Raw genomic sequence first — 27,823 nt, forward strand, 5'->3', positions numbered from 1 at the left:
TCATACACCCTTGGGATTCTATCAGGTAGTAGACCACGTCCTGTTCTCATCCCTGAAGACCTCCCACTTTGCCTAGGGTCACCACAATGATGAATGTGGCGAGGCCCAGTGTTGGCAGGGCATTCTAGTTCACAGCAGCTTTTAATGTGGAAAGCCATCTGTTTTCCTTTCTCTCAAGGTGCTGGGCTTCTAGAAGTTCAGAACAAATCTGTAGTCAAACCTGAGTTTAAAAAACTTCTCATAGGGTTGATGAGATGGCTCACCCAGTAAAGGCACTTGGTGCCAAGCCTAATAATCTAAGTTCAGTCCCAAGGACCCACATGTCTTCTGACGTCCACAGTGGCATGCATGCATACACAAACACGCATAAATGTGATATAAAAATGAAACTCTTGTTTCTGGGTATGGGGGCTTATGACTGTCATCCTAGCACTTGGGAAGCTGAGGCAGGATTGCTATGAATTTAAAGCCAATTTGGACTACATAGTTGGTTGCAGGCCTGTTTGAAACAGATCACCAGAGCTGTGCATAGGTCACGGGTAATTGACAGTAAGATTGGCGAAACAAGTGTGTGTGTGGGGGGTGTGTGTGCTATCACTTCAGGATCCACTGATGCCAGCAGCCAAGTGGGTAGGGTAAGGTATTTTTCACCTGCTTCCTGACCCCACCACTTGTTCCTGCATCCTTGAGAGAGCCTTCCTGCTGTTCTTGAGTTAAATAATAAAGGTCAATCCTAGTACTTGGGAGGCTAAGGCAGGAGGACTGCTCAAGTTTAAGGGCAGCCTGGGCTATGTAGTAAGTTCCAGGCTTGATGCCAGAGACTGACTTGCAGGCTCTCAGCCGCCCACAGGTCCGCTGCTGTCCAGGACAGAGGAGAGAGCTTAGCTGTTGAGGAGGGAGGAGGTGGCAGCACAGCCTCCCTCCCCAGCTCCCAAATCTCCCTCTGTCAGAAGAGGTCTGATGAAGCTGTCAGTTTGCAGCCTGCTTTGATTCATCCCTCCCCTCTGGGCACAGCCATGAGTTTGCTCTGTGGTGCTCTTGAATACAAACTCTGGCTCCTGGAAGGAGCTGCAGAGGATAGGAGACCTCAGGGCTCTATCTGTTCACTCTTCATCTAGGTCACCACCGTCCAGTTTCCAAAAGGCTTGTTCTCCCCTCCCTCCCTCCCTCCCTCCCTCCCTCCCTCCCTTCTGATAAGATCTCGGTGGCCCTGGGTTCCATGCTGCACAGATGCATGTCACAAAGAGGGTGACTGCTCTTGGGGCCGGCTTCAACCTAATCTCCTGTCACTTAACTGCATCAGCCACCAGGAAAGGCACATGGGCCACAGGCTTTGGGTCTGGTTCATCTCTTGTTGCCCTGCTTTGCTCTTGGTCTTTGGCTTCAGTATCTACACAAAGCACTGTCCTCACAGCCCAGCACAGCTTATAGTCTTCTTTCTCAGTCACTCCTTACCCAGCTTTGTTTGCTCTTTTGGAGAAAGTAGTTGGCTTTCAGCTGCTCCATCAGAACCTGTGGCTGTGGCACAGGGCCATTGTGTTGCCCACCCTTCCCCAGAGCACCCCTGTCAGGCATGTGACTGACTGCATCATCTCCCCTCTCTCTCCTCTCTGCCCCAGATCAGTGGACCATTCCCTGCCCGGATCCTCTCTCTCCACAGACTTTGGCAGCTGGCAGATGGTAACGGGCTGTGGCAGTATTCAGGAACGGGCTGTCCTGCACACAGACTCCTCTCTCCCTTTCAGCTTCCCGGATGAGCTCCCTAACAGTTGTCTGTAAGTGTCTTGCTTGAGAAGGCAGGATACTCCCCTGCCCATGTCAAAAGCTGGAGAGCAATCAGGAGTGCTGGTCAGGAGTGAGGCAGAGGCTGACCAGAGGGAGCAGCTTGGGGTCTCGGCCCCTCCCCAGGATGTGAAGGATGCCTGTGGCAGCTCAGGAAGTGCAGTAGGCTTCATGTTCACTCTTCTTCGTTCCAAAAACCCATCCACAGATGTGTTGGGTGTACTCTGAGGGAAAGCTAGCTGGACTATAGCTATAGAGGATTCTATTTATGTATGAGGCTTTGTCCAACACGAGAACCCTTTGAAAACAGAACAGTCGGGTAGGAAGCTAGGTGTATGTTGAAGACCAGAGCAAAATGGCACTGGGTTAGCCTGGCTCTGAAATCCAAGCAGAGCCAAGAGTTACTTTCTACCCCCACGCTTGCACTTTTGCCTCAGGACAAAAATCAGGACTGGATGGCACTGCTAGATCACATGCCTCATCCTCTGGGGAGGCTACATGTCCCCGTGCCATCTTTGGTGGCTGGTAGATGGTCAGGCAAGAGAGAACCTCTAGTGCCCTGAGGAGTGAGGCCTGCTCCTCAGATGTAGCTACACAACAGGCCCTTCAGTAAGTCTTCCTTCTCACCACTACTGGTGACAGTTCACAACATCCACCCAGTTCACAACACCCAACCCTTTGCTGTCTGAATGGAGACAAGTTATTCTGGAAATAAGGAAAGAAGAGGGTCCATCTGAAGTCAGGCAGGGGCTAGACAGACACTGGGATACCTGGATAATACGCTCAGGTCCTAGCCCTGAAACTGGGAGGTCACCATAGGGTTTCCAAATCCATTGTTTAGTCCAGCCTCCCTGGCCGCCAGGCCCCAGTACACAAAGCTAGATCTTAGATTATTTAATATGTTTTTGAGGCAGGATGTCTGGCCCAGGTTGGCCTAGTATAGTAGTAGCCAAAGGTCACCTTGAACTTCTGATCATCCAGCTTTTATTTACCTCCTGAATGTTGAGATTACAAGCATGTGCCCCCCAAGCCTGGTTTATGTGGTGGTCCTAGGGATGGAACTCAGTTTCATCCATGCCATGCAAGCATTCTACCAAACAAGCTACATCCTGAGCCCGTTTTTGGAGGATAAAATAAGAATCCTTAGGTGTTTCTATAAAGAAGTCGTCTTCTGGGCTGGAGAGATGGCTCAATGGTTAAGAGCACTGGATGTTCTTCCAGAGGTCCTGAGTTCAATTCCCAGCAACCACATGGTGGCTCACAACCATCTATAATGAGTTCTGATGTCCTCTTCTGGTATGCAGGCAAAACACTGTATGCATAATAAATAAAATCTTTAAAAAAAAAAAGTCATCTTCTGCCAGACTGGTGAAAGAATCCTCTGGAGACAATGTGGACCACCCCCTGCCCTGCTTGTCAGCATCCTTCACCTCAGAAACAGGCTGTCCCAGCCCCAGATCATCCTGCCCAGAACCAACAAAGTTCATGCTGTCTCTGAGCTGCTAGCCAGACCCCTGATCTGGGAAGTTCTCGAAGGACAAAAGATTCTGTGATCTCAGAGCCTCCAAAATTGAGTTGGAGTCTCTCTATTCCTTGTGAAGACACCCTTGGACTTGGTTAGGAGGAAGCCGTCTAAATCCTAGTCGCTTTGTTCCCCGTCTGTGTCCTGCAGTCTCGGCCTTGACGTTCCCAAGCGTAGTGCTAGCCTGCTCTTGAGAGAGACTGTTCATTGCTGTACCAGCTCCATTGCCCATTTGTGTCCTGCAAACATCAGTAGCCTGTCTTAGCTGACTTTCTTGTCTCTAAACAGATTGGTCTTGTCCCTTTGCTGCCTGAAGGAGGGCAGCAAATATGTAGGCCCCCACATAATCCTTATTCCTTGTATTATATGGATACAGAGACATCCTTTTCTTCACTGAAGCCAAAAAGAAGCTGAGATATGCGCATGACCTCCCACCTGAGAAAAGCCTGATTAGAAAGGTTCAAGGACACGTCTCCCCACAGTGCCGGCAGAGACCTCAGGGTTGCTCCTGGTTTACAGGGATTGGCATCACCTCATTTTCCTTGTGCTGCTGTGGGATTGGTTTGACTTCGCTTTGTCCCCTGGTGCTTCTCTCTGCCTCTCACCAACAACTCCCACCAGCCTGTTTCCCTAGGGATTTGTCTGTCCTCCCCGTTGGCCTTAAGACTGTCCTCTGTTCTCAGACTTCGGACTCCCTAGGACCTGGCCTTACTAGGAAGGGGCACATTGCTGTCGCCTCTGACAGTCTTAGAAGAATTCTCCAAGGATGGCTTTCAGAGGGCACAGAGTGCGGACGAGTTAGTCCCTGCTAGTCTTCGTGCCATGGTGGATGGGCTGTGGAGACTCATCTAGGTCTGTGGCCTTTGAAGAGGCTCTCCAGCCAACCCTCTAGCCAAGTGTCTGCATATACCTGACCTTGAGTCCAGAGGATGGGTGCCAGATGATTGCCAAGCCTCTGCTGTTGCAGACCTAGGACGTCAGACAACCCCATGTGGAATCCACACATGGATAAACCTGAGTTGTGTGTGCTTATTTCCCCCTTTGACCTCTAATTCCAGACAGTGGAGTGAGGTTTTTGGTCTGCCATGATCAGTGCCCTAAAAGGAAGGAGAAAAGTCGGCACAACATCTTCCCAGCTGTTTACCTGGGAGGCTGCAGGACTGCGGTGCAGCTGGAGCCCAGGCTTTGCACTGGGAGATTCTGGTCTCTTCGGGGCAGCTGGGTTTCCTAGGGCCAAAGCTCTTTACAGCCATGGGTGTGTGGTCCTAGCCACAAGAAGGCTATAGCCTGCTAGCAGCTGAGCCCTACTGCTGTATCTTGGAAGTCTCCTTACAGGCAGGCACACGGCTTGTGCCACAGCTTGTTCTTAGAGGGAAAGAGAGCCAACGGGTGTTGAAGCAGATCTGCCACTGCTTAGCCCCTCCTTCCCCCCTTCCCCGTCATCACCAGGAGTGGTGTTTGCCCAGCAGAGAAGTTGTTCTGCACTGGAAGAACAGACTGAGAGCTGCAACTTAATTGCTGTGTAAGGGAATATGGAGTCTGTGCCACCAGCTAGATGCTGACTTTGTGCAGTTGGAAGTTTGAGGCTAGGCCATGTGGAGTGAGGGTATGGGATCCTGTCCTACAGTAATAAATTCATCTCTCTCTCTCCTTCCCTGCAGACTTACAGCCCTGAGTGACCGGGAGACGCGGCTGCAGGAGGTGCGCTCTACCTTCTTGGCTGCATACAGCAGCACAGTGGGGCTTCGGGCAGTAACCCCCAGCCCCTCTGGTGCCATCGGGGGCCTGCTAGAACAGTTCGCCCGTGGTGTTGGGCTCCGGGGCACAAGCACCAGCGCCTTGTGAAGTGGACAGCACAGCTGTTTCCTGCTCCTGTCTCAGTTGAGCCCTCAGTGGAATCAAGCCATGCCTGGCAAAGGGGCACTTGGAGAGCAGGGGGACGTCTCACACCCTCCTTCTCTAATCACGCACATGGCAGCCCCAAACCTGAGCAGGCCTGAGGATGGGATTTCTAGCTCCCAGCCTCCTGGCTGGTGACCACTCTGTCACTGCCTCCCACCAACCCTGGTCTTTGGATTCCTGTCCATTCCCAGAACTGCGTGGGGTTTTCCTAGGGCCTAGGGGAGGCCATAATGTTATAAAAGACCCCATTCTGCAGTTTTTGTTTGCTGGGAAGGAGAGTCACCCGCACTGAAAATGAGGCAGTCTCACACCAATCACAAAATAAAATCAAGGTCTTTTTGAATGGCTCTTCTCTGGCATCTCTTCTAGTTGTGACAGTCATAGAGCTGCTCAGAACCTTATGAAGGGTTTGAGACTTTGGGGAGTTGCGATTCAGAGAATGCTATACCTGGGTTTGCCTTTCTGTGCTAAGGAAAGAAACCAAGGCCTTGTGTATGATAGACCAAATTCCCAGCCCCCATCGGTCAATTCAAGCCATAAAGGGTGGCATGTGAATTTGTAAGACCGAGGTGGGAGTGGGGGTCAACAGGCCTAGGTGGGCTTGGTGACAGCTGCTATTCATCTGTGCAGGTTCTGGGGCTCCTCACTGGCTCAGGGTGTGGACTTGCATCTTTAGCAGGTTCTGAAGCAACAACGTCGTGGGATGGAAGATCTGAATTAATAGTAGAGGGACAGGCTTCTGGGCTGTGGAGGCAGCAGTGGCCATACATGGGAGGGAATCTGCTTTATGAGTGTCAAGTTTCAAAGGCATCAAGGGTTTCATAGAGTTCACCATTCTCTGATCCCCTCACACCTGTGCTGGGGCTAGAAACCAGGGCTTTGCATACAGTAGACAAGTGCTGCACAATAAACTATGTCCCCAGAGTCCTTATCTGACAGGCCATCATCAGTGTCAATACCCAGAGGTCACTAAGCCTGTTTAAAATACCCCAGTAGCTGCTATTAGGGCCTTAACCACTAATATTGAGTAACTTGTTCAAGGTCACACAGTTATTAAGGGTAAAATGTAGCTTCCTGTCCAGAGGCAAAGGTGGCCCAGGAAGAGGAAAGGAAGAGATGGTGAGAGCCCCTTAGGGATCGGAGTCTACCAACTCCCACCCCAAATGTTTCAGAACCATGGATAGTGCTGAGGTTTTCAGTGCCCCGGTGGTGGCTCCAGAGGAAGTGTAGGTCAGAGTTGGGGTCTGGATGAGGTTCCCAACCAGCTCCAGGCTGCTCCAATGGGGCGGGGGCCGCCCGCAGGGCCGGGCGGGGCTGTGCTGCCATCTGGAGCCGCTGCTGCCAGCGGCCACTGTCAGGGCGCGAGCAGCGGAGCGCACACAGGGCTGGAGAGCACCGCTGCCTTGGCACATGGGCCGGCCTCGCCGCCGCCCCTAGCTCAGGCGGCCGGGGTCTTGCAGCCCCCCATCGCCCACCGCGGCTTTGGCCACTGGACTAGCCATGTCTCTCAGCGGAGCCTCGGAGCGCAGCGTCCCGGCCACCAAGATTGAAATTACTGTGTCGTGCCGGTGAGCGGGCCGCGCTAGGGAGGGTTTAAGTACTGGCAATGGGCTGCGGGGCTCGGGGCGGGCAGGGGGCTAGACCACAGAGGGGACCACCAGAAGCAGGGACAAGAGAACCGAGGCTGAAGGCGGGAGTCATTATCACTGGCAGGAATGGGGGGGGTGTCTCCCTGGGCAGCCCCACCCTATAAAAGCGGGCTCAAGCCTACCAATTCAAAAGGTGGGCTGCAGGGATTCCTTAAGAGCTGGGCCACAAGGGGCCAAAGTTCTGGGACGAGCCGCCTCCTTGGTCCTTGGAGACAGTGTGAGCACATATGGAGCCAATTGGCAGAGATTTCTGGTACCGTCCCGAATGCGGAGTGTGGACCCCAACACTCACTGGGAATAGTAATAGGGAGGGAGTACGATTTGAATCCCATGTCTCTTCCGGGTGCCCAGTTTAGGACTGTTAAGGTAGTGGGCTGCAGAATGAGCTAGCCCTCTGTCCATCTGTTGGTTGCTTTTCTCTAGGAATCTGCTAGACCTGGACACCTTCTCCAAGTCGGACCCCAGTAAGCGGCTCCAGGGCCTGGAGGAAGAACCCGGGGTGTAGGAGCGGGTGGGGCGGTGAGGGGTGCGGGCCGACCTGACGAGCTCCCCTCCCCTGCCCTCACCCGCAGTGGTGGTGCTTCACACGCAGAGCCGGGCCAGCCAGGAGTGGCGGGAGGTGAGTCCCAGAGCCCCAGCCCAGCTCAGGGCCGCTCCCGGGAACCTCCAGCCCGGCTGCCCGCGCTCATCCTCCGTCCCCCCGCCCAGTTCGGACGAACGGAGGTGATTGACAACACACTGAACCCAGACTTCGTGCGCAAATTCGTCCTCGACTATTTTTTTGAAGAAAAGCAAAATCTCCGCTTCGATGTGTGAGGCTCCTAGAATCCTGTCTTGGTCTACCGCCCCTCCTCCCCAACCTGGATCAGCCCGGAATTCTGCCTGGCCCCGCCCCCCCAGGCCTTACCTTCCTACCTGGCTCCTCCCCCAGGCCCAGGACCCTCTCCAAAGGGCATCCCTCCGGTCTTAACCCCACCCCCACCTCCAGGTTGGCTCCGCCTTAGGCAGGATCCGTCCAGTTCCTCCCCGAGCCTGGCCCTATGCACAACCCTGCCATCTAATTTAACTCCACCTTGGCCTCGGGCCCCCTCCCCCACCAAGCCTCCACCTTGGCTTCACCCCAGGCATGACCCAGACATACGTCCCAAACTAGACCCAGGTTGAATGGGGGTCTACTGCCCCGTTCTCCACCTATAATTTTAACTAAGACTGACCCTCTTCCAGACTTCCTCCCACCCAGCCCCACCCCACACCGGTTCCACTCTTTTCCCAGGTACAACGTCGACTCCAAAGCCAACATCTCCAAACCGGTAAGCCAGCAGCGGCTGGCAGGTTGCCTGGGCACAGAGAGAGGCTAACCTGTCGAAGGACTTGCCCCGAACACTCCCCACCTGCCCACCAGCCCTTCTTAGGTTCTGGCCCCTCTGGCCCCCCACCAGCCCCCACCCTAGCTCCTCCCTTGGTCTGCTCCAGCCTTATTCACTGTGGTTCTTCCTTCTCTGCCTACCTCCTGGGACCTGCAGAAGGTGAGGATGCTGTGGGCTGCACCGGGAAGAATTTGGTTGGGAGATCATCAAGAAGCAGAGAACACGTGGGGCTGTGGCTCTGGCAATGGACCTCTGTCACCTGCACTTTGGAGTTATCTTGGTCAAGAGCAGCAGCAGCAGCACCGGGTGGGCCTGGGGCTCAGTGCCCTTCCCCGTCTGGCTGACTCCCTGTCTTGGCACAGGATTTCCTGGGACAAGCGTTCCTGGCCCTAGGAGAGGTGATTGGAGGCCAGGGCAGCCGTGTGGAACGACCTCTTACGTGAGCTGAAGGGGAAAGGGTCCAGGGGAGGGAGGGTCTCTCTGAGCTCCCCCTCCCGGCAAGGCTGCTGGCAGAGTATCTGTAGGGCCTGCAGAGACTGACCCAATAGGAGCTTTGCCTAGCTCCCTTACTCCTGCAGAAAGTCTGATCTCTGCACAAGTCTATCTCAGGCTGGACCTGTCTCCTCTTCCTTCTTTTTCCAAGTCTGATTCAATCTTTAAGGCTTTCTCCCAAGCCCCACTCCACCGGGAAGCTTCCTGGAATAAGGTCAAATCCTCAGGTCTTGCCACTATACCCACTCACTAGACGGTGCATTAGCCACATCCCAATGTCTTGCCGGGGTTGAGGACCCCTCGATTCACCTGTTCAACCACTGTACTGGACATGCATCTGTCACCCACTGTTTAATGGGCTAAAATTACAAGTGAGCCAAGCTAGTTGGAGGGAGGAGGTGGAAATGAGTGCAAAACAAACAGTAGAAATAGTAAATGATATACGGAGGGAGGAGTCAGAGAAAGGGATGCAGAAGAGCAGGTGGGAGAGAGGTTTGCAGTCGTTTGGTCAACTGGAAGGCTAGTCATCCTGCAGCACTACCGGAAGGTGAAGAGTGAGCTTTGCAAACAGAGGAAACAACTCTAATCAACCCACATCACAGCAAAGCAGTGTGGGCAGAGCCAAGAGAGGGGCAGGGCAGGAGGCAGAGATTAGGAGTTCCCAGTGAGGGCCTTGTAGCTTTCACTCTGAGATGGGAGTCCCTACGGTTCTGAGCATGGAGGGTGCCACGATCTGACTATGGTGACCACTGGGTTAAGAATAAACCCTGGCTCAAAAAAAAAAAGAAAATAACAAAAAGAATAAGCCCCGTGTGGACAAAGACATTAGCAGATGGCAATCAGAAAGCAGTCATTGTAATCCAGGGAGGAAGTATCAGTGGATAGGGAGCTGGTCACATTCCGGATGTACTCTGAAGGGGAAGCCAACAGATCCTAACCCCATTAAACACAGATGGTAAAGGAAAGAGGCAACTGAAAAGAGGCCAGGGCCTTCATCCCGCCTGAGCAGCAGGAAAGATGAAACTGTGCTACCAACTGAAATGATATGTTTTTGGGTTTTGGTTTTATACTGAGCATGCTGCCAGGCATGGTGGCCCACCCCTGTAATCCCAGCACACAGGATGCTGAGGCAGGCAGGTTGCCACAAGTCAGAGACCTGCCTAGGTAACAGAGTGAGCTGCAGGCCAGCCTGTGCTACAGAGTGAAACCTTGTCAGAAAGAGACAGAGGCCGAGAGAAAATACGAGCCAGTTTGGAGGGAGGGATTCAGCATGGATTCATGTGTTCTATTAGATTCCAAGTTTAAGATCAGATTCCCCCACCCTCACATTGCAAGGGGGAAAACATTTTCTTTTGAAGAAAGGTACAGGAGTGTAACTCGGTGGTAGACTGTATCCTTAGTATATACATGGCCCTGGGTTTGATCCCAACACCATAAAACGAAGGAAGAGGAGGAAGGAGAGGAGAGGGGACCAGCCACCCCTAATGCAGCTGCAGCTCACCTCAAATGAAATGAGAATTGGAACTTACCATTATATCACTGATGGCTCTGACAGGAAGAGGTACAGGCTAGAGAGGTTTAGGAGAAGGTGGGAAGGGGACATAGGAGCCTGGGAAATTTCAAGGAGTTTTTGCTGCAAAGGAAGGAAAGGAGACATGTATGTGGCAGACCTGGGGTCAGGAATAGGTTTCCAGGGCTGGTGACATGGCTCAGCAGATAAAAGCGTTTGCCACCGTGCCTGATGACCTACATGATAGAAGGAGAAAACCAAATCCCACAAGTCACACACACACACACATACATACACACACACACACACACACACACACAAAATGTAAAATGATACTCACCTAGTAATCCCAGCACTTGGGAAGCTGAGGCAGGTTTTGGAGTTCAAGGTCAGAGTGGGCTACATCATGAGAACCTTTCAAGAGAAAAGAAGAGACTTATAATATTTAAAATTATGTTTTTAAATTAGCATACAGAGTAATGGGTTTCCTGGTGGCATCTTTGTATCAATATGTAAGTTTATAATTTTCTAACATGAGAAAAATCATACCACATTTGATGTAATTTGATGTGACTGAGCCAGTAGAGACTGAGATGCTGATGGAATACACGGAAGGGGAAACCAGGCAGGTATGGTAACTCAGGCCTACAATCCTAGCACTCAAAACAGGACTGCCGTGAGTTTGAGGCCATCCTGGGCTACATCGTGAGTTCCAAGCAATCCTTAGCTATAAAGAATCTCAAAGAAAAAGAAGGGGGAGCATTTCTGGTGTGATGTCCTTGTGCAGACAAGACCGAGAGCGGATAGTAGCTAGCAGAGGGGTAAAGAGTCACGTGACAGCCCATTTATAGCCACTGTAGGAAGGCTCAGCCATGTGGGTGAAGATGCTGGCGGCAGGGTAGCATGGCGGTGGGTGGACCATCTCTTCTGGTTGCTTCAGTTCTGTCAGCAAGTGGGAAACCAGGTCACTGGCTGGGAGAGGATGGGAGGAGACTCTGATGCTTTGAGGAGAGAGGAGCGACTGTCTGTGTAGCAGAACTGGAGAGAGAGGCCATGAGTGCTCCGTAGGGTTACTGGGCAGTGGTCAGGAAGAACCTGAGGTTTGCGGCCATGTGTTTGAAATGGAGACTGGTCAGCTAGATTGTGTGGCCATGCTGTATGTGTGTGCAGGAAGGGTTAGGTAGAGTTGGGCTTAGGCAGGGCTGAGGGTCTGCAAATGAGTATAGTAAAGTGAGTAGTGCTGGAGAGGGGTCAGGAAAGGAGACTGCAGTTCACCCTGGGTGAAGAGGGCACGGGGAACACGGAGAGTGGGAGGCAATGGGTCAACAGCTGGATGCTTCACTGTGCTGGCAACAGCCCCATCGCAGTATGCACCCTCCTGTTGGCTTACAGGGTCAGGATTTGAAGGAACTAAAAAAGGTAGCTGGGAGGTGGTGGCACACACCTTTAATTCCAGCATTCAGGAGGCAGAGACAGGTGGATTGTTGAGTTTGAGGCTAGCCTGATCTACAGAGTGATTTCCAGGATGGCCAGGGAAACCCTGTCTCAAAAAACCAAAAAAAAAAAAAAAAGGGGGGGGCTGAAAAAGCATTTCTTTTACTTATTTATTATTTTTAATTTGTTGTTGTTGTTGTTGTTGTTGTTGTTGTTTGAGACAGGGTTTCAAGGTTTCTCTGTGTAGCCCTGCTGTCCTGCAACTCACTCTGTAGACCAGGCTGGCCTTAAACTCAGAGATCCACCTGACTCTGCCTCCCAGTGCTGGGATTAAAGTCATACACTGCCATGCCCAGCTGAAACAGTTCATTTTATTTTATTTTGATTTGTTTGTTTGTTTCCCTAGTAATCCAGGCTGACCTTGAACTTTCTATGTACAGGAGCCTGGCCTTAATCTCTTATCTTTCTGCCTCAGCCTCCCAAATGCTAAGATTGCAGGCATGCATCACCACATTATTTTTTTTTATGAGACAAGGTTTTTGGGTTTTTTTTTTTGGTCTGTTTGTTTTTTGTTTTTATTTCATGTGCATTGGTATGAGGGTGTCAGATCCCCTGGAACTGGAATCATAGAGAGTTGTGAGCTGCCATGTGGGTGCTGGGAATTGAACCTGGGTCCTCTGCTGAGTCATCTCTCAAGCCTTGAGATGAGGTTTTTATGTAGCTCTGGCTGGCCTAAAATTTGCTTTGTAGGCCAAGTTGGCCTCAAACCCCTAAGATCCCGCTGCTGGCTTCCTGACTACTGGTCCTATAGGTGTGGCCTACCATGCCCCGCTAGGCTTTCTCACTTTAAAGATGGGGGGAAGTCACATAGCAAGTTAGAGCCAGGACTCGAACCCAGGACTCTCCTTTTTCATTTGTAAGGGGGCAGATGCATATGTGCCACAGCACACATGTAGAGGTCAGAGGATGACTTGAGGGAGTTGTTGAGTCCCTCCTTCCACCAGGTATGTCCTTCCCATCTTCAAAAGGCAAAGCAAGGTTTTGCCTCTTGGTGTAAACAGAAATTCCTCTCTCATTCAGAACCGTCCATCACACTCCACTTGTCTATAGTGTCTGGCAGGCCACTCCCCCAGAAGCTCCCTGAGGGTCGAGCCTGGCAGATTTGCAGAGCCTGCTTGGCCTGGCACAGGCCACCAGGGCCATTTGAAGAATGCACCCTTCACATGTACAAGGCTTACAGGTCATGTGCCTTCCAGGCACACGCGTTCAGATCCCTTCACAGATGCTCGCCATTCTCATTTCATAGAGAGAAATAATACCCTAAAGGAGGAGTAACTTGCCAGGGTCAAGCAGCTTGAAAACAATAGAATCCACCCTGAGTCCACTGCATGCCTTTGTCACACTGCGTTAATGTGACACCCCCAGGCTAGTTTGCACCTTCCTACCAGTGCACCACCCAAGTCAAAGCAGGCCTTTTCCCACCAGAAGCCACTCAGAATAGAAGTAGGGCACACTTAGGGGATTGTCAGCAAATGGAACACTGAGTCCCCTGGCCCACACAAACCCAGAGGGATCACCCAACTCTGCCGTTTCCCCCCCACATCTCTCTAAGGGCCCTTTTCTGCTTCCAGGGGTGTGCCAGGCAAGAAGTGTGGGACCATACTGCTGACTGCTGAGGAGCTCAGCAACTGTCGGGTCAGTGAGGGCCACACGCTAGACCACAAACTCCTTCATTCCCAGACTCCCCCACTGGACCCGCTGAAGGCTCTGGACTAGTTGGGTCTCACCAGCCCCACTCTCGATCCTTAGGACATTGCCACTATGCAGCTGTGTGCAAACAAGCTGGACAAAAAGGACTTCTTTGGGAAGTCAGACCCTTTCCTTGTGTTCTACCGGAGCAATGAGGACGGCACGTGAGTCACTCCCAGACAGCACTGAGGCCAGGATGTGGTCCGTGCTCAATGAGCGGGGGATCGGGGAAACCTCTGTAAGGAGTGGTCTCAGTGCCACTCCAAGCCACTTCCCAGTTTCCTGCCTCCCTCCAGGTTCACCATCTGCCACAAGACAGAGGTTGTGAAAAACACACTGAACCCAGTGTGGCAACCCTTCAGCATCCCTGTGCGGGCACTGTGCAACGGGGACTATGACAGGTCTGGCTCAACATCAGCTGCTCTTTCAGGGGACCAGGACGTGAGTGAGGCTCCCTCTGAAAAAGATGAGGTTCCTGAACCCCAGAATGAGGAATAGTAGATGAAAGAGCAGGCGAACAGTGAGTGAGCAGACACAAGAATAGATGGTCAGATGGGCGGGCAAACTGGGGATGGTTGAGTGAGCGTGGAGAAACTGATGTAAGCATAGAAAATGAGACTGGTAGGTATGTCAGCAGATGGAGAGAAGATGGATAATTCACAAATGGAGATGTGATAGATGAGGATGTAAGAGTTGATGAATGGCGGGAGAGAGGCAGATACAGGAATGAAAAACCAAGTAGACTAGAAAAGGACAGGTAGAATGACAAGTGGATTGATGGGTGAATCAGGTGATGGATGTGTGTAAAGTAGGTGGCTGACCCAAAGGAACTCCTGAGGGGGTGGGTGGAGTGGGAGGACTGAAGGGCACCTGAGTGGATGGTTGTGTAAATGAATGGACGGAAGTTAATATGGTTGGTATTTAATTGAGTAGGTGAACAGATAGATGGGTGCTTGTATGTAGTAGAGTTAGTGAATGATGGGCTGTATAGTTTGATAGGTGAATAAAAGGATTGGTTAATAGGGAATTGTATTGGGATATATAGATATAGATATAGATAGATATAGATGATATAGATATAGATATAGATATAGATATATATGAGTAAACGGATGGCTACACAGATAGTTTGATGGGATAAACTTAACAGATATATGAGATAGGGGACAAAGTATTTGGATTCAGGTGTGGTGACACACGTTTGTAATCTCAGGACTCAGGAGGTTGAGGCAAAAGGAACTTGAGTTTAAGGCCAGCCTGGGCTCTATAGCAAGACCTTTGAAGGAAAAAAGGAAGTTCCAAAAGAAGGAAGGGAGGGTAGGTCAAGGTCTTTGGAAACAGAATATCTGGGTTTAAATATCAGCTCAGTCACTCACAAGCTACAAAATCTTAGCCAAGTTGCTTAGATGTCAGGGGTGGGGAGTAGGGGATGGTATATAGTAACTTTCTTATACAAAAGCACGAGCAATAGTACTTATAGGGAATATTTGTTACATTAAATGAGACAGTCTAAAAGTGCTAAGAACACTGTCTGGAATAAAGTGAGATTCAAATGGCAAGTGTGTGTGTGTGTGTGTGTGTGTGTGTGTGTGTGTGTGTGTGTTTCCTATAACAACAGTAGTAACAGGTAAGGTAGGTGCATGAGCTGAATGAAAGGGTGGACATAGAAATGAGCAATGACAGAAGAACATATAGATGGATGGGGGAGTGGCTGGGGTGCCCTCGGGTTTGGCATGTACACACAGCCCATGTTTGGATTTATCATGTGCATTTCAGAACAGTGAAGATTGACGTGTATGACTGGGACCGGGACGGAAGGTAGATGAATGAGCTCTTTGTCCTGTGCTCACTGGAGCAGTTCCTAGACCATGTGGTACATTCACTAGAACCTCCAAGCAGCTCTGGGAGCCAGAGGGTGATGACAGACACACAGCTCATCTGCTAGATAGCTCTCTAGTCCACTGTCTTCTGCCTCCTCCTTCCCCATCTGGCCCCAGCCCTACTGCCCTGTAGCCCAAGTCAGGAAGCTTAGACAGTAAAAGCTCTAAGATTCTGCTCTGGCTCTACACCATTACCCACCCATGGCCTCATTGCAGCCATGACTTCATTGGCGAGTTCACAACCAGCTACCGGGAGCTGAGCAAGGCCCAGAATCAGTTCACAGTGTATGAGGTGAGGCCATGGCCCTGCCACTTTGCCAGGCACTCTGTCCTTGGCAGCTGGGTGTAACCATCACTGTGACCATCCTCTACTTAGGTACTTAACCCTCGGAAGAAATGCAAGAAGAAGAAATATACCAACTCGGGGACCGTAAGTATTCTGGACTCTGGCCTCCCCAGACCCTTGTGTGTCTATCAGTGGTGACAGGCATGAGAAGTGGGGGTAGGACAAGGCAGTGGGCACAGGTTATCTAGGACAGTGACGCTGAGGAGAAGGTGACATCGTTGGACTTTTTCTTTGTTTTTGTTCTTTCTCACCCAGGAAAATTTCCTGTTGTTACACTTCTGCAGAATTAAAAAAAAATACCCTAAGTTGCATTTCCAACTTTAAAATGCTTTTGGAAATCCCAGGATGCACCTGACAGCTTCTCTCCTTATTCTTACAGAGACTGAGCAGGGTGGGAGAAGGTGGGAAGGAGCGGAAACATGCATGTCCCATCATGCACTTTTCTCCAAAGCTCCACTCGGTTCTCCTCCTCTGCCACCCCAGCTGTGCTTGCAAAAGTGCCAGAGCTGCCTCTTGTGTGTGTCCCCAGGTGACGCTCCTTTCCTTCTCGGTGGACTCGGAATTCACTTTTGTTGATTACATCAAGGGAGGGTGAGTCATGGGCCAAGCCAGCAATGAGTTTTCTCACCTGGGAATGGTCAGGGCCCAGTGAACTTCGCTTCTCTGAATTTCACTTTTCTCCTATGTAAAACAGATATTTTAGTTATTATCTCAGGACCACAGTGTGACATTAAACTACACACAATACCCTAGTCATGAGAATAATCACTTAATTCTGCTGCCAAAGTGTGACCCATGGGCCAGCAACAGAATCAGTACTTGGTACTTTGGTTCCACCCAGACTGCCTGGATTACGATCTGCAGTTTAACATGAGTCTATGTCTGGGAAATACTGATGTCATAGGTATTGGTCCCTCACTAATCAACCCATCTATTTCTCCACTAGGACACAACTGAACTTCACGGTAGCTATTGACTTCACTGCTTCCAACGGTGAGACATGGGTGAGGTTGAGGGAGTGGGCAGAGTCGAAGGGATTCTTTAAAGATTGGCCTAGATTCCTACCTGGGAGAAGACTTTAACTACCCAAGCAATCTACGCTTAGGTAAAGCCAAGCCAGGATGGCACTTGGACAGGAGTCATGAAGGGAAAGTGCTGACTGCAAAGGTAGACAGAGGACACAGGCATATGATGGGGATCCAGTCAGATAAGGTGGAAAGGCCAGATTGCTCAATTGGCCAGTGAGGAGGAGATGGACAAGGTGGGAGAAAATGGGGTTATCAGGAGAGGATAAATGGATTGGTGGGTGGGTACTTACAGGGATAAATTAATAGGTAGTAAATGATGAATCAATAAACAAATAATGGATAAATCATGGGAGAAGGATGGGTGAATGAATGCACTAAGGGGCATGTAGGTATGTATGTGTATGACTGTACAGGCACATAGCTGTTTTAAGTTGAGGAAGCAACAGGTAGGTACATTAGCTAGGAGAATCAGGCAGGGGAGTGGATCCATATGAAAAGAGAATGGAATGGACAGGGATGGCTGAATAGATGGGATATTATAAAGATAACAAGGAAGAGAAATGGCAGGTAATCAGGGGGCTGGCTGCATGGATAGACAGGCAGACAAGATGATACCAAAGTAGATGGATAGAAATGAATAAGTAGGTTGAAAACTGCATTTGCCACCTGGCAGATGGGTTGGAGGATGTGTGGGCAGACAGGTGACCATGTAACACAATGAATAAGACATAGAGAAGCAAGGGAGAGTTTCAAGAAGGTATGTGAACAGATGGGTGAGGGAGTCCAGGGTAGAGGTGGGTAAATGGACTGGGGGGTGGATGCATGCAAGGAGAAGCAGGTGACTCTGAGGTCTGCGCTCCTGTGTCTCCCCAGGGAACCCCCTACAGCCCACCTCGCTGCACTACATGAGTCCCTACCAGCTCAGCGCCTACGCCATGGCCCTCAAGGCAGTGGGAGAGATCATTCAGGACTACGACAGTGACAAGCTCTTCCCGGCCTATGGCTTTGGGGCCAAGCTGCCCCCAGAGGGGCGGATCTCTCACCAGTTCCCCCTGGTACAGTATGGGCCAGAGCCTACACTCAGTGCCCCTCAGTTGATGGATCACTTCTGCTAATGTTTTGTGAAGGGCAAGAAGAGCCAAGAAGGAGCTGTGAGACAGTGACCCACAGGGAGGCAGGCTGTTTGGAGAAGAGCGTGAAAGGGTCTAAGGGTGGGAGTGAGCTGGGATCAGAGCACTCCTGGGTGTCCGCTGTGTGGGCTTAGCGTGGCTGCACCTCCTTTTTTGGCAGAACAACAATGATGAGGACCCCAACTGTGCAGGCATTGAGGGCGTGCTGGAGAGTTACTTCCAGAGTCTGCGCACGGTGCAGCTCTATGGGCCCACCTACTTTGCTCCTGTCATCAACCAGGTGGCCAGGTAAGGGGACTGGGCGGCAGTGAGAGGGCAAATGACTGGACCCAGACACAGGCAGACCTACTCTGAATGAACTTGGACTTTGGAGAGAAGGGGAAATGTTCAGTGTACCTGTGATAAGTGTTCAGTGTACAGTGCTCCAGGATCAGGTATCAAGATGGTACTCTGCCTGTGCTTAGAAAGAGTGTCAAGAAACATCAGCTGTTGCCTGGGAGCCATATCCCAGGCCACAAGGTGGCTTTGATGGCCTTGACTTTGCCTAAGAGAGAGAAGAGTCTGTGGAACAATGGTGAAGGCACCAGCTTTGCTACTAGACATGGGTGTGGGCCTGGCACTAACAAGGTGACCTTAAGTAACTAGCTTTTGTTTTTATTTTTATTTTCTTTTCTAAAAAAAGGGTTACATGTAAGCCAGGCTATCCTGGAACTTGCTATGTTGGCAAGGCTGCCCTTGAAATCCCGATCCTCCTGCCTCCACCTCCTAAGTGCTGGAATTACAGGTGTGACACTACCATGCCAGCTAGCTTAGCCTCTATCTTAGTCACTGTTCTATTGCTGTGAAGAGACACTGTGGCCAAGGAAACGCTTATAAAAGAAAGCATTTGATTGAGGGCTTGCTTACAGTTTCAGAGGTCGTCCATTATCATCATGGCAGGGAGCATGGCAGTGTGCAGGTGGACATGGTACTGGAAAAGTAGCTGAGAACTCTACATCCTAATCCTTAGACACAGCGACATGCTTGTCCTGGCCTGGGCTCTTAAAGCCTCTAAGCCCATCCCCAGTGACACACTTCCTACAACAAGGCCACACCTCCTAATCCTTCAAATCCTTCTCAAATAGAGCCACTCCCTGATGACTAAACATTCAAATATATAAGCCTATGGGGGCCATTCTTATTCAAACCACCACAGACTCTTTTTTGTTTGTTTTTGTTTTGGGGGGAGAGTTGTTGTTGTTGTTTTGAGACAGGGTCTCAGTATGTGGTCCTGGCTGTCCTGAAACTCACTCTGTAGACCAGACTGGCCTGGAACTCACAGAGATCCTCCTGCCTCTGCCTTCTGAGTGCCGGGATTAAAAGGATGTGCCACCACTGCCTGGCTCTCTTCCTTCTTTTTGTCTGTCTGTGTTTGAGACAAGATCTCACTATGTAGCCAAGGCTGATCTCTATCCCCATATACAGTCCCAGTGATCCACCTGCTTCAGCCTTCCAAGTGCTGCCAGAACAGGCATGCGACACCATGCCCAGTGATATTAACTTACTTGCAGAATTATTGTGAGGCTAGGTAGCAAAAAAAAAAAAAATACTAGATAGTGATTTCAGAGGTAACAGCATAGAATCTGATCCATAGAAGGTACACCAAAGGTGATAGGTTGAAAACTATGCAAAATTTCAGAATCAACATGAGCAACGAAAACCCAGCTTCACCAGCCAGTGGTGTTGCACACCTTTAATCCCAGAACTCCAGAGGCAGAGGCAGGGGAATCTGAGTTTGAAGTCAGCTTGGTCCACATAGTGAATTCCAGGCTAGCTAGGACTACATAGTGAAACCTTCTCTCAAAACAACGAACAAAGGAAAAATAAAAGATGGAACATGTTACAATCAGATCACATATAATATATATATATTGGTTTTTTGAGACAGGGTTTCTCTGTGTAGCTTTGCGCCTTTTCCTGGATCTTGCTCTGTAGACCAGGCTGGCCTCGAACTCACAAAGATCCACCTGCCTCTGCCTCCCGAATGCTGGGATTAAAGGCGTGCGCCACCACCGCCCGGCCACATACAATATTTAACAAACAATTTTTGTCACTAATTTTGAAATCTGATCATTTTTGTTATTGTTATTAAACAGACTTCTTAGAGATTATCTTGGGCAACTACACTGATTCATTCACTCATTTATTTAGTAAACATTCATTTAAGGGTAATTCTATCAAAAGTGCAGACTCTGGAGTAGAGTTAATACATTAGTTTTCTCTCTCTCTCTCTCTCTCTTTCTCTCTCTCTCTCTCTCTCTCTCTCTCTCTCTCTCTCTCTCTCTCACTCTCTCTCAGACAGAATCTCATGTATCCCAGGCTGGCCTTCAACTCACTGTAGCCAAAGATAATATAGACCTTCTGATCCCCCTGCCTCTGCTTCTCTACCTTCCCAGTGTTGGAATTACAGATGTGGGCCACTATACTCAATTTATGTGGTGCTGGGGATCAAACCCCCGGCCGAGTGTGTCCTAGGCAAGCTACCAACTGAACTATTCGCCCCAGTACATTGGTCATACAGTGTCATATGCTGGCTTTGTGGCTTTGGTTAATTCTCTTACCACTCTGTAAAATGAGAATGGGAATGTTAAGAATATTTACTTTGCAGGGTTGTTATGAGGACTCGTTAGCATACGTCAAGCACTCACAAGAGGGCTTGCCCTTGGTAAGTGCTGTAACAGTAGTTATTACCGTTCCCATTATTATCATCATCACTATTCAAAGGGCAGCTGCTGTGTGCTCAGTTCTCTGCTGGGGCACTGGGGACTCACAGATGAATCGGATTTAGTCCTTGCCCTCGGGAGCTCCCGCCTTGGTGCAGGAGACAGAAATATAAATAAATCATTACTTCTGTAGGCCAAAGCTCCCCAGAAATTTCTAGCAAGTTGCCTGGTGGCAAAAGTAAGACACTGCATTCCCTGGAGGTGTTAGGGGGAGATGGAGGGCACAGCTGAAAGCAGTCAGACTGTGAGGGACTTTGAAGTCTAGTGTTTCATCTTACGAACGCACGCAAACTTTCTATTCTTCCCCCATTGTGTCTGGCTTTGCTCTAATTATGTTTTTAAAAAAGGAGTGCACTTCATCCCCTGCTTCATCCGCACCCAGGACAATTCATCCTTGGGTCCCCCTCGGTACCCTCAGGGTATGAGGCACCTCTTGGGGAAGCAGAACACCCATCTCAATGACAGGCTGCATCCTACACGGTAGGAGGACAGGTCACCAGGGAGGGCTGCTCAGCTGGGACTACAGGACGAGCCAGCCTTCATCAGGAGCGGCGCGAGTAGGCCTGGCAGTGCTGACAGCACATGAGAGGGCACAGAGGCACCGAGCGGGCGGCAAGTTTGGGAGATGTTGGGTGCCTAGATGTACCAGGGTCAGGTGAGGCACCTCGAGCAGTGTGCAGGAGCAGGCCAGGGCAGACATGGAGGGACACCGGCTTCTTTGCCCCTGGGGACTCTGCTCAGTGTTTCTGAACTTTGGTTTCCTCGTTTTAAAAATAGGATAAGCTGGGTGAGGCATGTGATGGTCTGAGCCTTTAGAGGCAGGTGGATCTCTGTGAGTTCAAGGACAGTCTGGTCTACAAATTGAGTTTCAGGCCAGATGGGGTTACCTGGTGGGCCCCCTGTCTCACACAACAATACAAAAAAACAAACAAAAAATATATACAGCAAGCAAAATCCTTCCTGAGTGCATGCTCAGCACCAAGCTCTGTGAGCACACAAAGCAGGTTACAGTGACTATCTGTGAAATGAGCTAGTGATAAAGGATAGAGTAGGCCAGGCCTCTGATGAGAATGGGTCAGAATGCAGGAGTGCACAGGGCTTCCTCACCCACTCCCACTCTGGACCTCAGCACACCATGCCGAACCATCTAACTCTTTGCTGTCACCACGCCTTTCTCAATCTTCTGAGACCAGAGTAAGCTACCAGCACTAAGAAAATACCCTACAGGGATAGAAGTGGACTACAATTATGCTTGCCAATGTATTCACCAGAGAGGGAGCCCTTAAAGGTAACTAGAGTGACTAATGAATGCGATTTTTCATTTGGTTCAACTCAGTTGATTTAAATCTTCACATTCACATGTGGCTAGGGCCAATGTACTGGGCAGCACAGATCAGCTGTTTCCAGTCCACTGAGGATGTGAGGTGAGGTTGGGAGGCCAGGTAAAGTAAGTGGGTAGACCAAGGGATGTCTGAAGTCCTTTTCTGGGGGAAAACTTCTGACTCCAAACATTGACGATGAGAGGAAAGGGATCCACTTGGTGGATCATTACTGTGATCCAGCCCCTGAGAGGTGGAAGCAGGCAGGCGGGTCAGTCAGTGTCTGCTTCAGCTACAAAGAGTGAGACCCTATCTGAAAATCATAGAGAGAATGGAGAGATGGCAGGCAAGGGCAGTCAGGTCTGCCAAAGAGTGTGGGATCCAGAAGCCCATATGGTGGCTGCTACTCATGTGGTGGATACAGAAGCAGGGTCTGAAATGTGGCCATGGACTCTCTGGTGGCCACTGCATACAGATCTTGGTCTTTCATGTAGGGCTGCAGCCAAGATCTCGGATGGTTCCCAGTACTACGTTCTGCTCATTATCACTGATGGCGTCATCTCCGACATGACACAGACCAAAGAGGCCATTGTCAGTGTGAGTGTGAGGAGGAAGGCCTGGCGGGGGTGGGGTGGGGGAGGCGGGTCACTGTCCATACAGTGAAGGGGCTGAGATGTTTATTCTGTGTGTATCCTAACAGCTTCACCTGCCAGTTTCAGAGATGCCTACTGGCTGGGGCACAAACAACACTCGCTTTTGACTCTCTAGGTCCCTGCATGATGCCACATGAACCCACTAAGGAAACCTGAACTTAAGGAATGCTAGTCTTTTTTTTTTTTTTTTAAGACAGAGTTTCTCTGTGAAACAGTCCTAGCTGTCCTGGAACTTGCTTTGTAGACCAGCCTGGCCTCAAACTCACAGAGATCCACCTGCCTCTGCCTCCCAAGTGCTGGGATTAAAGGTGCGCACCACTACTGCCTGGCAAGAACTGCTAGTCTTTTATAATCAGCAGGGAGCATGCCTGCCATTTGTCCCAAGGGGAAGCCCCTTTTATTTTTTATTTCTTTTCAATTTTATTATTGTTTTGTTTTGTGACAGGGTCTTACTAAATAGACTAGACCCCCATATAGCCTACACTGGCCTGAATCTTCCTGCCTCAGCTTCCCAAGTACTGGGGCTATAGGTGTGAGCCACCATGCCTTGCTATTTTTGTTTGTCGGTTCATCGGATTTAGAGGGGATTTTGGTTTTGTTGTTGTTGTTTGTTTGTTTGTTTGTCAAGGTCTAACTATGTAGCTCTAGCTGGCCTGGAACTAGCGATATAGACCAGGCTGCATTGAAATCACCTTGATCCTCCTGCCTCTGTCTCCTGAGTCTTGGAGAATAGGCATGGTGCACTGTGCCTAATATGGCTATTTTGCTTTCATTAGGGTTTCTTTGTTTTTTTGTTTGTTTTTGTTTTTCTTTTGAAGATGGGGTCTTACACTGTAGCTCAGACTGGCCTAGAATTCATTATTTATTCATTATTTAATCCATGCTAGTCTGGAACTTGTGGTGGCCCCCCTGCCTCATGAGTATTAAGATCATAGATGAATGTCACCATGTCTGGCAGGAAAACCTTTTTTAAATGATACTGGAAATATTCAAGGTCAGCCTGAGCTACAGAGTGAGACTTTTGTCTCAAACAAACAAACAAACAAACAAGATAATGGATATAAATCAACTGGCTGTATGTTCCACCAGAAGGCACCTGTTATACATTCAGAGATAGTCTGGAACAAAAAGTAGCAGTATCTCTGCTCACAGGAGCATGTGACACACACTGACACCCCAGTCACTGCCCTGTTACAGCTCCTTACTCAGTCATTCCTCTCCCCACAGGCCTCCTCACTGCCCATGTCTATCATTATTGTTGGTGTCGGACCCGCCATGTTTGAGGGTGAGTAGGATGGTGTGTGTCTGTGAGTGGGACTAGGAACTGGAGAGAACAGGAGGGATCTAGGCACTCAGGCCCTCCTCACAGACAAGACAGACTGGCACCTTGGTGAAGTCAAACATGTTTCCTCTCTATAACCATGGCTGATGAAGTTAACACTTTCCTCTGCCTTCCCAGAAGGGGGTATGCAGGAAGGAAGGCATAGTAAGGATAATAGTAGCAATTCCACACCACTGTGGAATGCAAGCATCAGGTCTCCTCATGAGGACCCTGAAGGACTCTAATGGGGGAGGGACAGAATGTGTTGGAGTTGGAGAGACCCATCCAATGATGCCTGCCTGTCTATTCTGCAGCAATGGAAGAACTGGACGGTGATGATGTACGTGTGTCCTCCAGGGGACGCTATGCGGAGCGGGACATCGTTCAGGTAGCCCTGAGAGTAGTGAAAGCCAAGAGTTAGAGTAAGGGGAAGGAAAAGCTTCCTAGGAGCCACTCTCCTTACCCCTTCCTAGTCATTACCTTTCTCCCCTCAGTCTTTCAAACCTTCCTCATTCACAGAGCAAGTTCCTTTTTTGTTTTTTTGTTTTTTGTTGTTGTTTTACTTGTGAGACAAGATATTGTTAGGTAGCACAGGCTGGTCTGGAACTCCTGATCCTCCTTCCTCGGCCTCCAAAGTGCTGGATTTACAGTACTGCAACACCACACCAGGCTTTGAACAGTTCTATTGGGGGGATTAAGCAGGTTGTACAGTATAGGAGGGCTGTTAGGGTCCTCGAGTCATCTGATAAAAGGCCACCATTCACGTATGCAATCAACAAGAGCGTTTATTTACTGTACCAGCCTATGCAGGTCATTCACCTGTACAAAATGGCAACGACCCTGAGAGAAGTATGCAGGCTCCTTTTAAACACAGCTAAGGGAGTTTCAGGGACCGCGAGGTCATCTTAAACGTAATTGGCTAAGCAAGCATCAGTTACATTAGTGTTTAATTGGCTGAGGTTTTATCTTTGGGCATATTTGTACAAGCTTGGGCAAATCCAGATGTGACCCAGAAGTGGGGCTGTAGGACTGGTCCTTGAGATATTGTGGGGCTGACTGTAGTCCTTGTGTTCTCTCCCTTGGCCCTGAATGTAATTTGTTGATAAATGGCCCTTTGTTGGGAGAGACACCTATTTGCCCCTCTCAGAGAACTGAAACCTAAATTCAGTTGTAAAAACAGGAGAGTTTAACCTCTTAAGGGCCAAGTCCCTGCCCTCTAGTGGAGATGACCAGTATTACACTGTTGACAGCCAACCACAGTCAGGGAAGGCTTGTGATATTGCTATCAGTCGAAACCTGAGGAAGGTATCGGTTTTACAGGCAGAGAAGGAGCATGTAAGACCTGCCAGAGGCTCAGGCCAGGCTGGCAAGAGTGTCTGCCATGGTGAATATCTGAGGTTTGACGGTCAGAATGCATTCTCAGTTATTTATCCACCCATGTATTTATTGTTTTCTTTTTTTTAGACAGAACCTCACTATATAAGGAACTTCCTATGTAGCCGTGGCGAGCCTAGAGTTCATGGCAATCCTACTGCTTCAGCCTCCTAAGTGTTAAGATTATAGCTGTGTACCACCATGCCCAGCTCAGACTACATTGTAAAAGGACTTCTCTGGCTGCTGCCCTGTGGTGTGCTGTGGCAGGGCCATGGAAAAGCCAGGAATCCATTAGCAAGCATCAAGGATGACTGGGGACTGGTGGAGACAGAACAGTGGTCATGATCAGAAGCAGCCAATTCAAAAGATGTTACATGGCTGGAAGGCAGTTCCATTGGTAGAGGACTTGTCTAGTGTGCATGAGGCCTGGGTTTGATCTCCAGCACTGCCTAAACCCAGCATGTGCCTGCAATCCCAGCACTCTGGAGGTGGAGGCAGAAGGATAAGAAGTCCAAGGTCAGGCCAGTGAGGTGGGTTAAATGTACTTGCTGGGAAAGCCTGATGACGTGAGTTAGATTCCTGGGATCCCCTGTTAGGAGAGAACCCTCTCTAAACGTTGTCCTCTGACCTCCACATGTGCACTGTGGCACACTCATGCCTGCATTCACACATGCACATTGAATACATACAGGAATAATAACAATAATAAATAATTTTTTCAAAGTTCAAGGCCATTTTGCTATACAGTGAGTTCAAGGCCAGTGCGGGGCCTATATGAGACCCTGTCTGAAAAAAAGAAAAAAATGTATTAGAGCTGTGCATGGAGGTGTGTGTGTGTGTGTATATATATATATATATATATATATATATATATATATATATATATATATATATGCATGCGCGCGCACGCCTGTAATTCCTGTATTCAGAGGCTAAGGTAGGAGGACCGAGAGTCCCGGTCCAGCGTAGGCTATCTCAAAAGAATAACAAAACAAAATAAGATACCTAAGAACAAGCTACAAGACTTGATGACTTGTCAAGACAGTGATAAGGAATTGAGTGGCAACTTCAAGGATGAGTCTCAGTTTTCTAGTGAGAGATGTCCCACTGACTGGGTAGGGAGAAGCTAGAGGATGGGAGAGAGCAAGAAGATCTGATATTCAGTTGGTAACACTGGGCTTGGGGGATCTGTGACAAGCAAATGAAGAAGTGTTAGCAACTAAATATGTGGTTCTGGGCCAGGGTTAGGCACAGTGGCCACAGCCCTAGCTAGTTAGGAGGCTCACAGCACAGTGAGAGCCCGTCTTGAAATAAAACAATAAGATAAGAAGCTGAGGCTAGAGGTAAATATGGGGCTCTAGGGGGTACTTTTCTTCCTCCTTTTCACTTCTCCCTCCTTTTACCAACCTTCTTTCCCGGGCAAACTGCTCCTTCCCTTTCAATCCCAACAACTTCACCTCTCTCCCCATTTCCCACACACTCTTTCCTAGCACTCAGGAGGCAAAGGCAGGTGGATCTCTCTGAAGGCCAGCATAGTCTACATAATAAGTAGCTAGAACTACTCTATGATAGCCAGGGCTACATAGAGAGACCCTGGAGGGGAGGGAATGGGTTCAGAGCACAGGATGACCCAAAGGAACGGGAGTTGAGGTGGAGTACAGCTTCCAGAAAAGGAGAAGAAAAGAGTGTGGTGTCAGGAGTGGGATTTGGGCTGCAGATGTGATTCAATGGTAGAGAGCTTGCCTTGCATACACAAGATCCTGGATTCAATCCCCAGCACCCCACACAAAGAAGTGGGATGTATTCAGAAAGATGACATTCAAGTGTAATAAGGCTAAAGAGATAGTCGGCAAGATGAAGACTGGAAATTACTACCCACTGCACAGACTCAGGACTGCTGACGACATTAGCAAGAGCAATTTCAGTGCTGTGTGAGCCAAGTTAAAGTGAGTTGAGGGTGAACAGAAAGTGGGGGCAGAGGCAGGGAGTGGGTGGGAAAAAACATGTAGAAAACAGTTCAATATTAAGGGAGAAGAATAGTGATACTTGGAAGAGATGTTAGAGATCAAAGATGAAACCCGAGTGCCACCCACTCCCTCGGCCAGAGCCTTCAACTCCTTTCTTGTCTGTCCCAGTTTGTCCCATTCCGAGATTATGTTGACCGATCGGGGAACCAGGTGCTGAGCATGGCACGGCTGGCCAAGGACGTGCTAGCTGAGATCCCCGAGCAGCTGCTGTCCTACATGCGCACCAGGGACATCCAGCCTCGGCCTCCACCCCCCGCCAACCCCAGCACAACCTCAGCCCCAGACCAGCCCTGAGGACTCCCCATATCCAATGCTTAGCAGTCTGCTTACCTGCCCACCCACTGGAAGCTAAAGGCACCTGGAGTTCTGGACCTCACCAGAAGAGCCAGCTAGGTTGATCAGTGCTGGCTGGCAAGCTCTTTGCCCCCTGACTACAGAGAGGCCTGGCATGATCACCAATTACCTGCTTCATGCCAATAATAAAGCTGATCTTATCCCATCTCTGTGTCATGGGTGTTGGAAAGGGAGACTAGGGGACCCAGAGCCTGAGGACTCACCTGGAGGGGAGGGAGCAGG

The 27,823-nt window shown here is 49.7% G+C and overlaps 2 protein-coding genes and 1 long non-coding RNA gene across 6 annotated transcripts in view; 2 read left to right on the forward strand and 1 right to left on the reverse strand.

Annotated features, from left to right (window-relative positions):
* Positions 1–5,549, forward strand: part of Mtmr14 (myotubularin related protein 14) — a 46,828-nt gene extending 41,279 nt beyond the window's left edge. For 2 of the 4 annotated variants that reach the window (XM_059258344.1, XM_059258346.1), the window contains one exon: positions 4,966–5,549. In XM_059258344.1, the coding sequence (XP_059114327.1) occupies positions 4,966–5,149 (184 nt within the window). In that variant the 3' untranslated portion in view covers positions 5,150–5,549. Of the gene's footprint in view, positions 1–1,619; positions 1,776–4,965 lie in introns of all 4 variants that reach the window. The other 2 variants (XM_059258343.1, XM_059258345.1) reach the window with 2 other exon arrangements.
* Positions 5,550–5,670: 121 nt separating this feature from the next.
* LOC131907275 (uncharacterized) overlaps positions 5,671–27,823 on the reverse strand; it is a 43,245-nt gene continuing 21,092 nt past the window's right edge. Inside the window, exons 3-6 of the long non-coding RNA XR_009378354.1 lie at positions 16,262–16,314; positions 10,244–10,347; positions 8,339–8,611; positions 5,671–7,336 (exon numbers count right to left, since the gene is read on the reverse strand). This is a non-coding gene — a long non-coding RNA (uncharacterized LOC131907275). The remainder of the gene's footprint in view (positions 7,337–8,338; positions 8,612–10,243; positions 10,348–16,261; positions 16,315–27,823) is intronic.
* On the forward strand, positions 6,575–27,738 carry Cpne9 (copine family member 9). The gene is made up of 21 exons (XM_059258353.1): positions 6,575–6,774; positions 7,279–7,319; positions 7,428–7,474; positions 7,564–7,667; positions 8,129–8,165; positions 8,379–8,381; positions 8,585–8,661; positions 13,290–13,353; positions 13,468–13,571; positions 13,704–13,808; positions 15,184–15,225; positions 15,504–15,579; positions 15,664–15,717; positions 16,163–16,224; positions 16,580–16,626; positions 17,535–17,716; positions 17,952–18,079; positions 22,367–22,469; positions 23,753–23,810; positions 24,161–24,234; positions 27,356–27,738. The coding sequence occupies exons 1-21, from the start codon at positions 6,707–6,709 to the stop codon at positions 27,539–27,541; spliced, it is 1,662 nt and encodes a 553-aa protein (XP_059114336.1). The 5' UTR covers positions 6,575–6,706; the 3' UTR covers positions 27,542–27,738.

The sequence above is a fragment of the Peromyscus eremicus genome, chromosome 3, assembly GCF_949786415.1.
Source record: "Peromyscus eremicus chromosome 3, PerEre_H2_v1, whole genome shotgun sequence".
NCBI lineage: Eukaryota > Metazoa > Chordata > Mammalia > Rodentia > Cricetidae > Peromyscus > Peromyscus eremicus.

Coding starts and splice junctions, on each gene's coding strand:
- Cpne9 (XM_059258353.1), top strand. CDS start 6,707: ATGTCTCTCAGCGGAGCCTCGGAGCGCAGCGTCCCGGCCACCAAGATT. Junction 7,475..7,563: donor CCAGCCAGGAGTGGCGGGAG/GTGAGTCCCAGA, acceptor CCCCCCGCCCAG/TTCGGACGAACGGAGGTGAT. Junction 15,718..16,162: donor AATATACCAACTCGGGGACC/GTAAGTATTCTG, acceptor GTGTGTCCCCAG/GTGACGCTCCTTTCCTTCTC.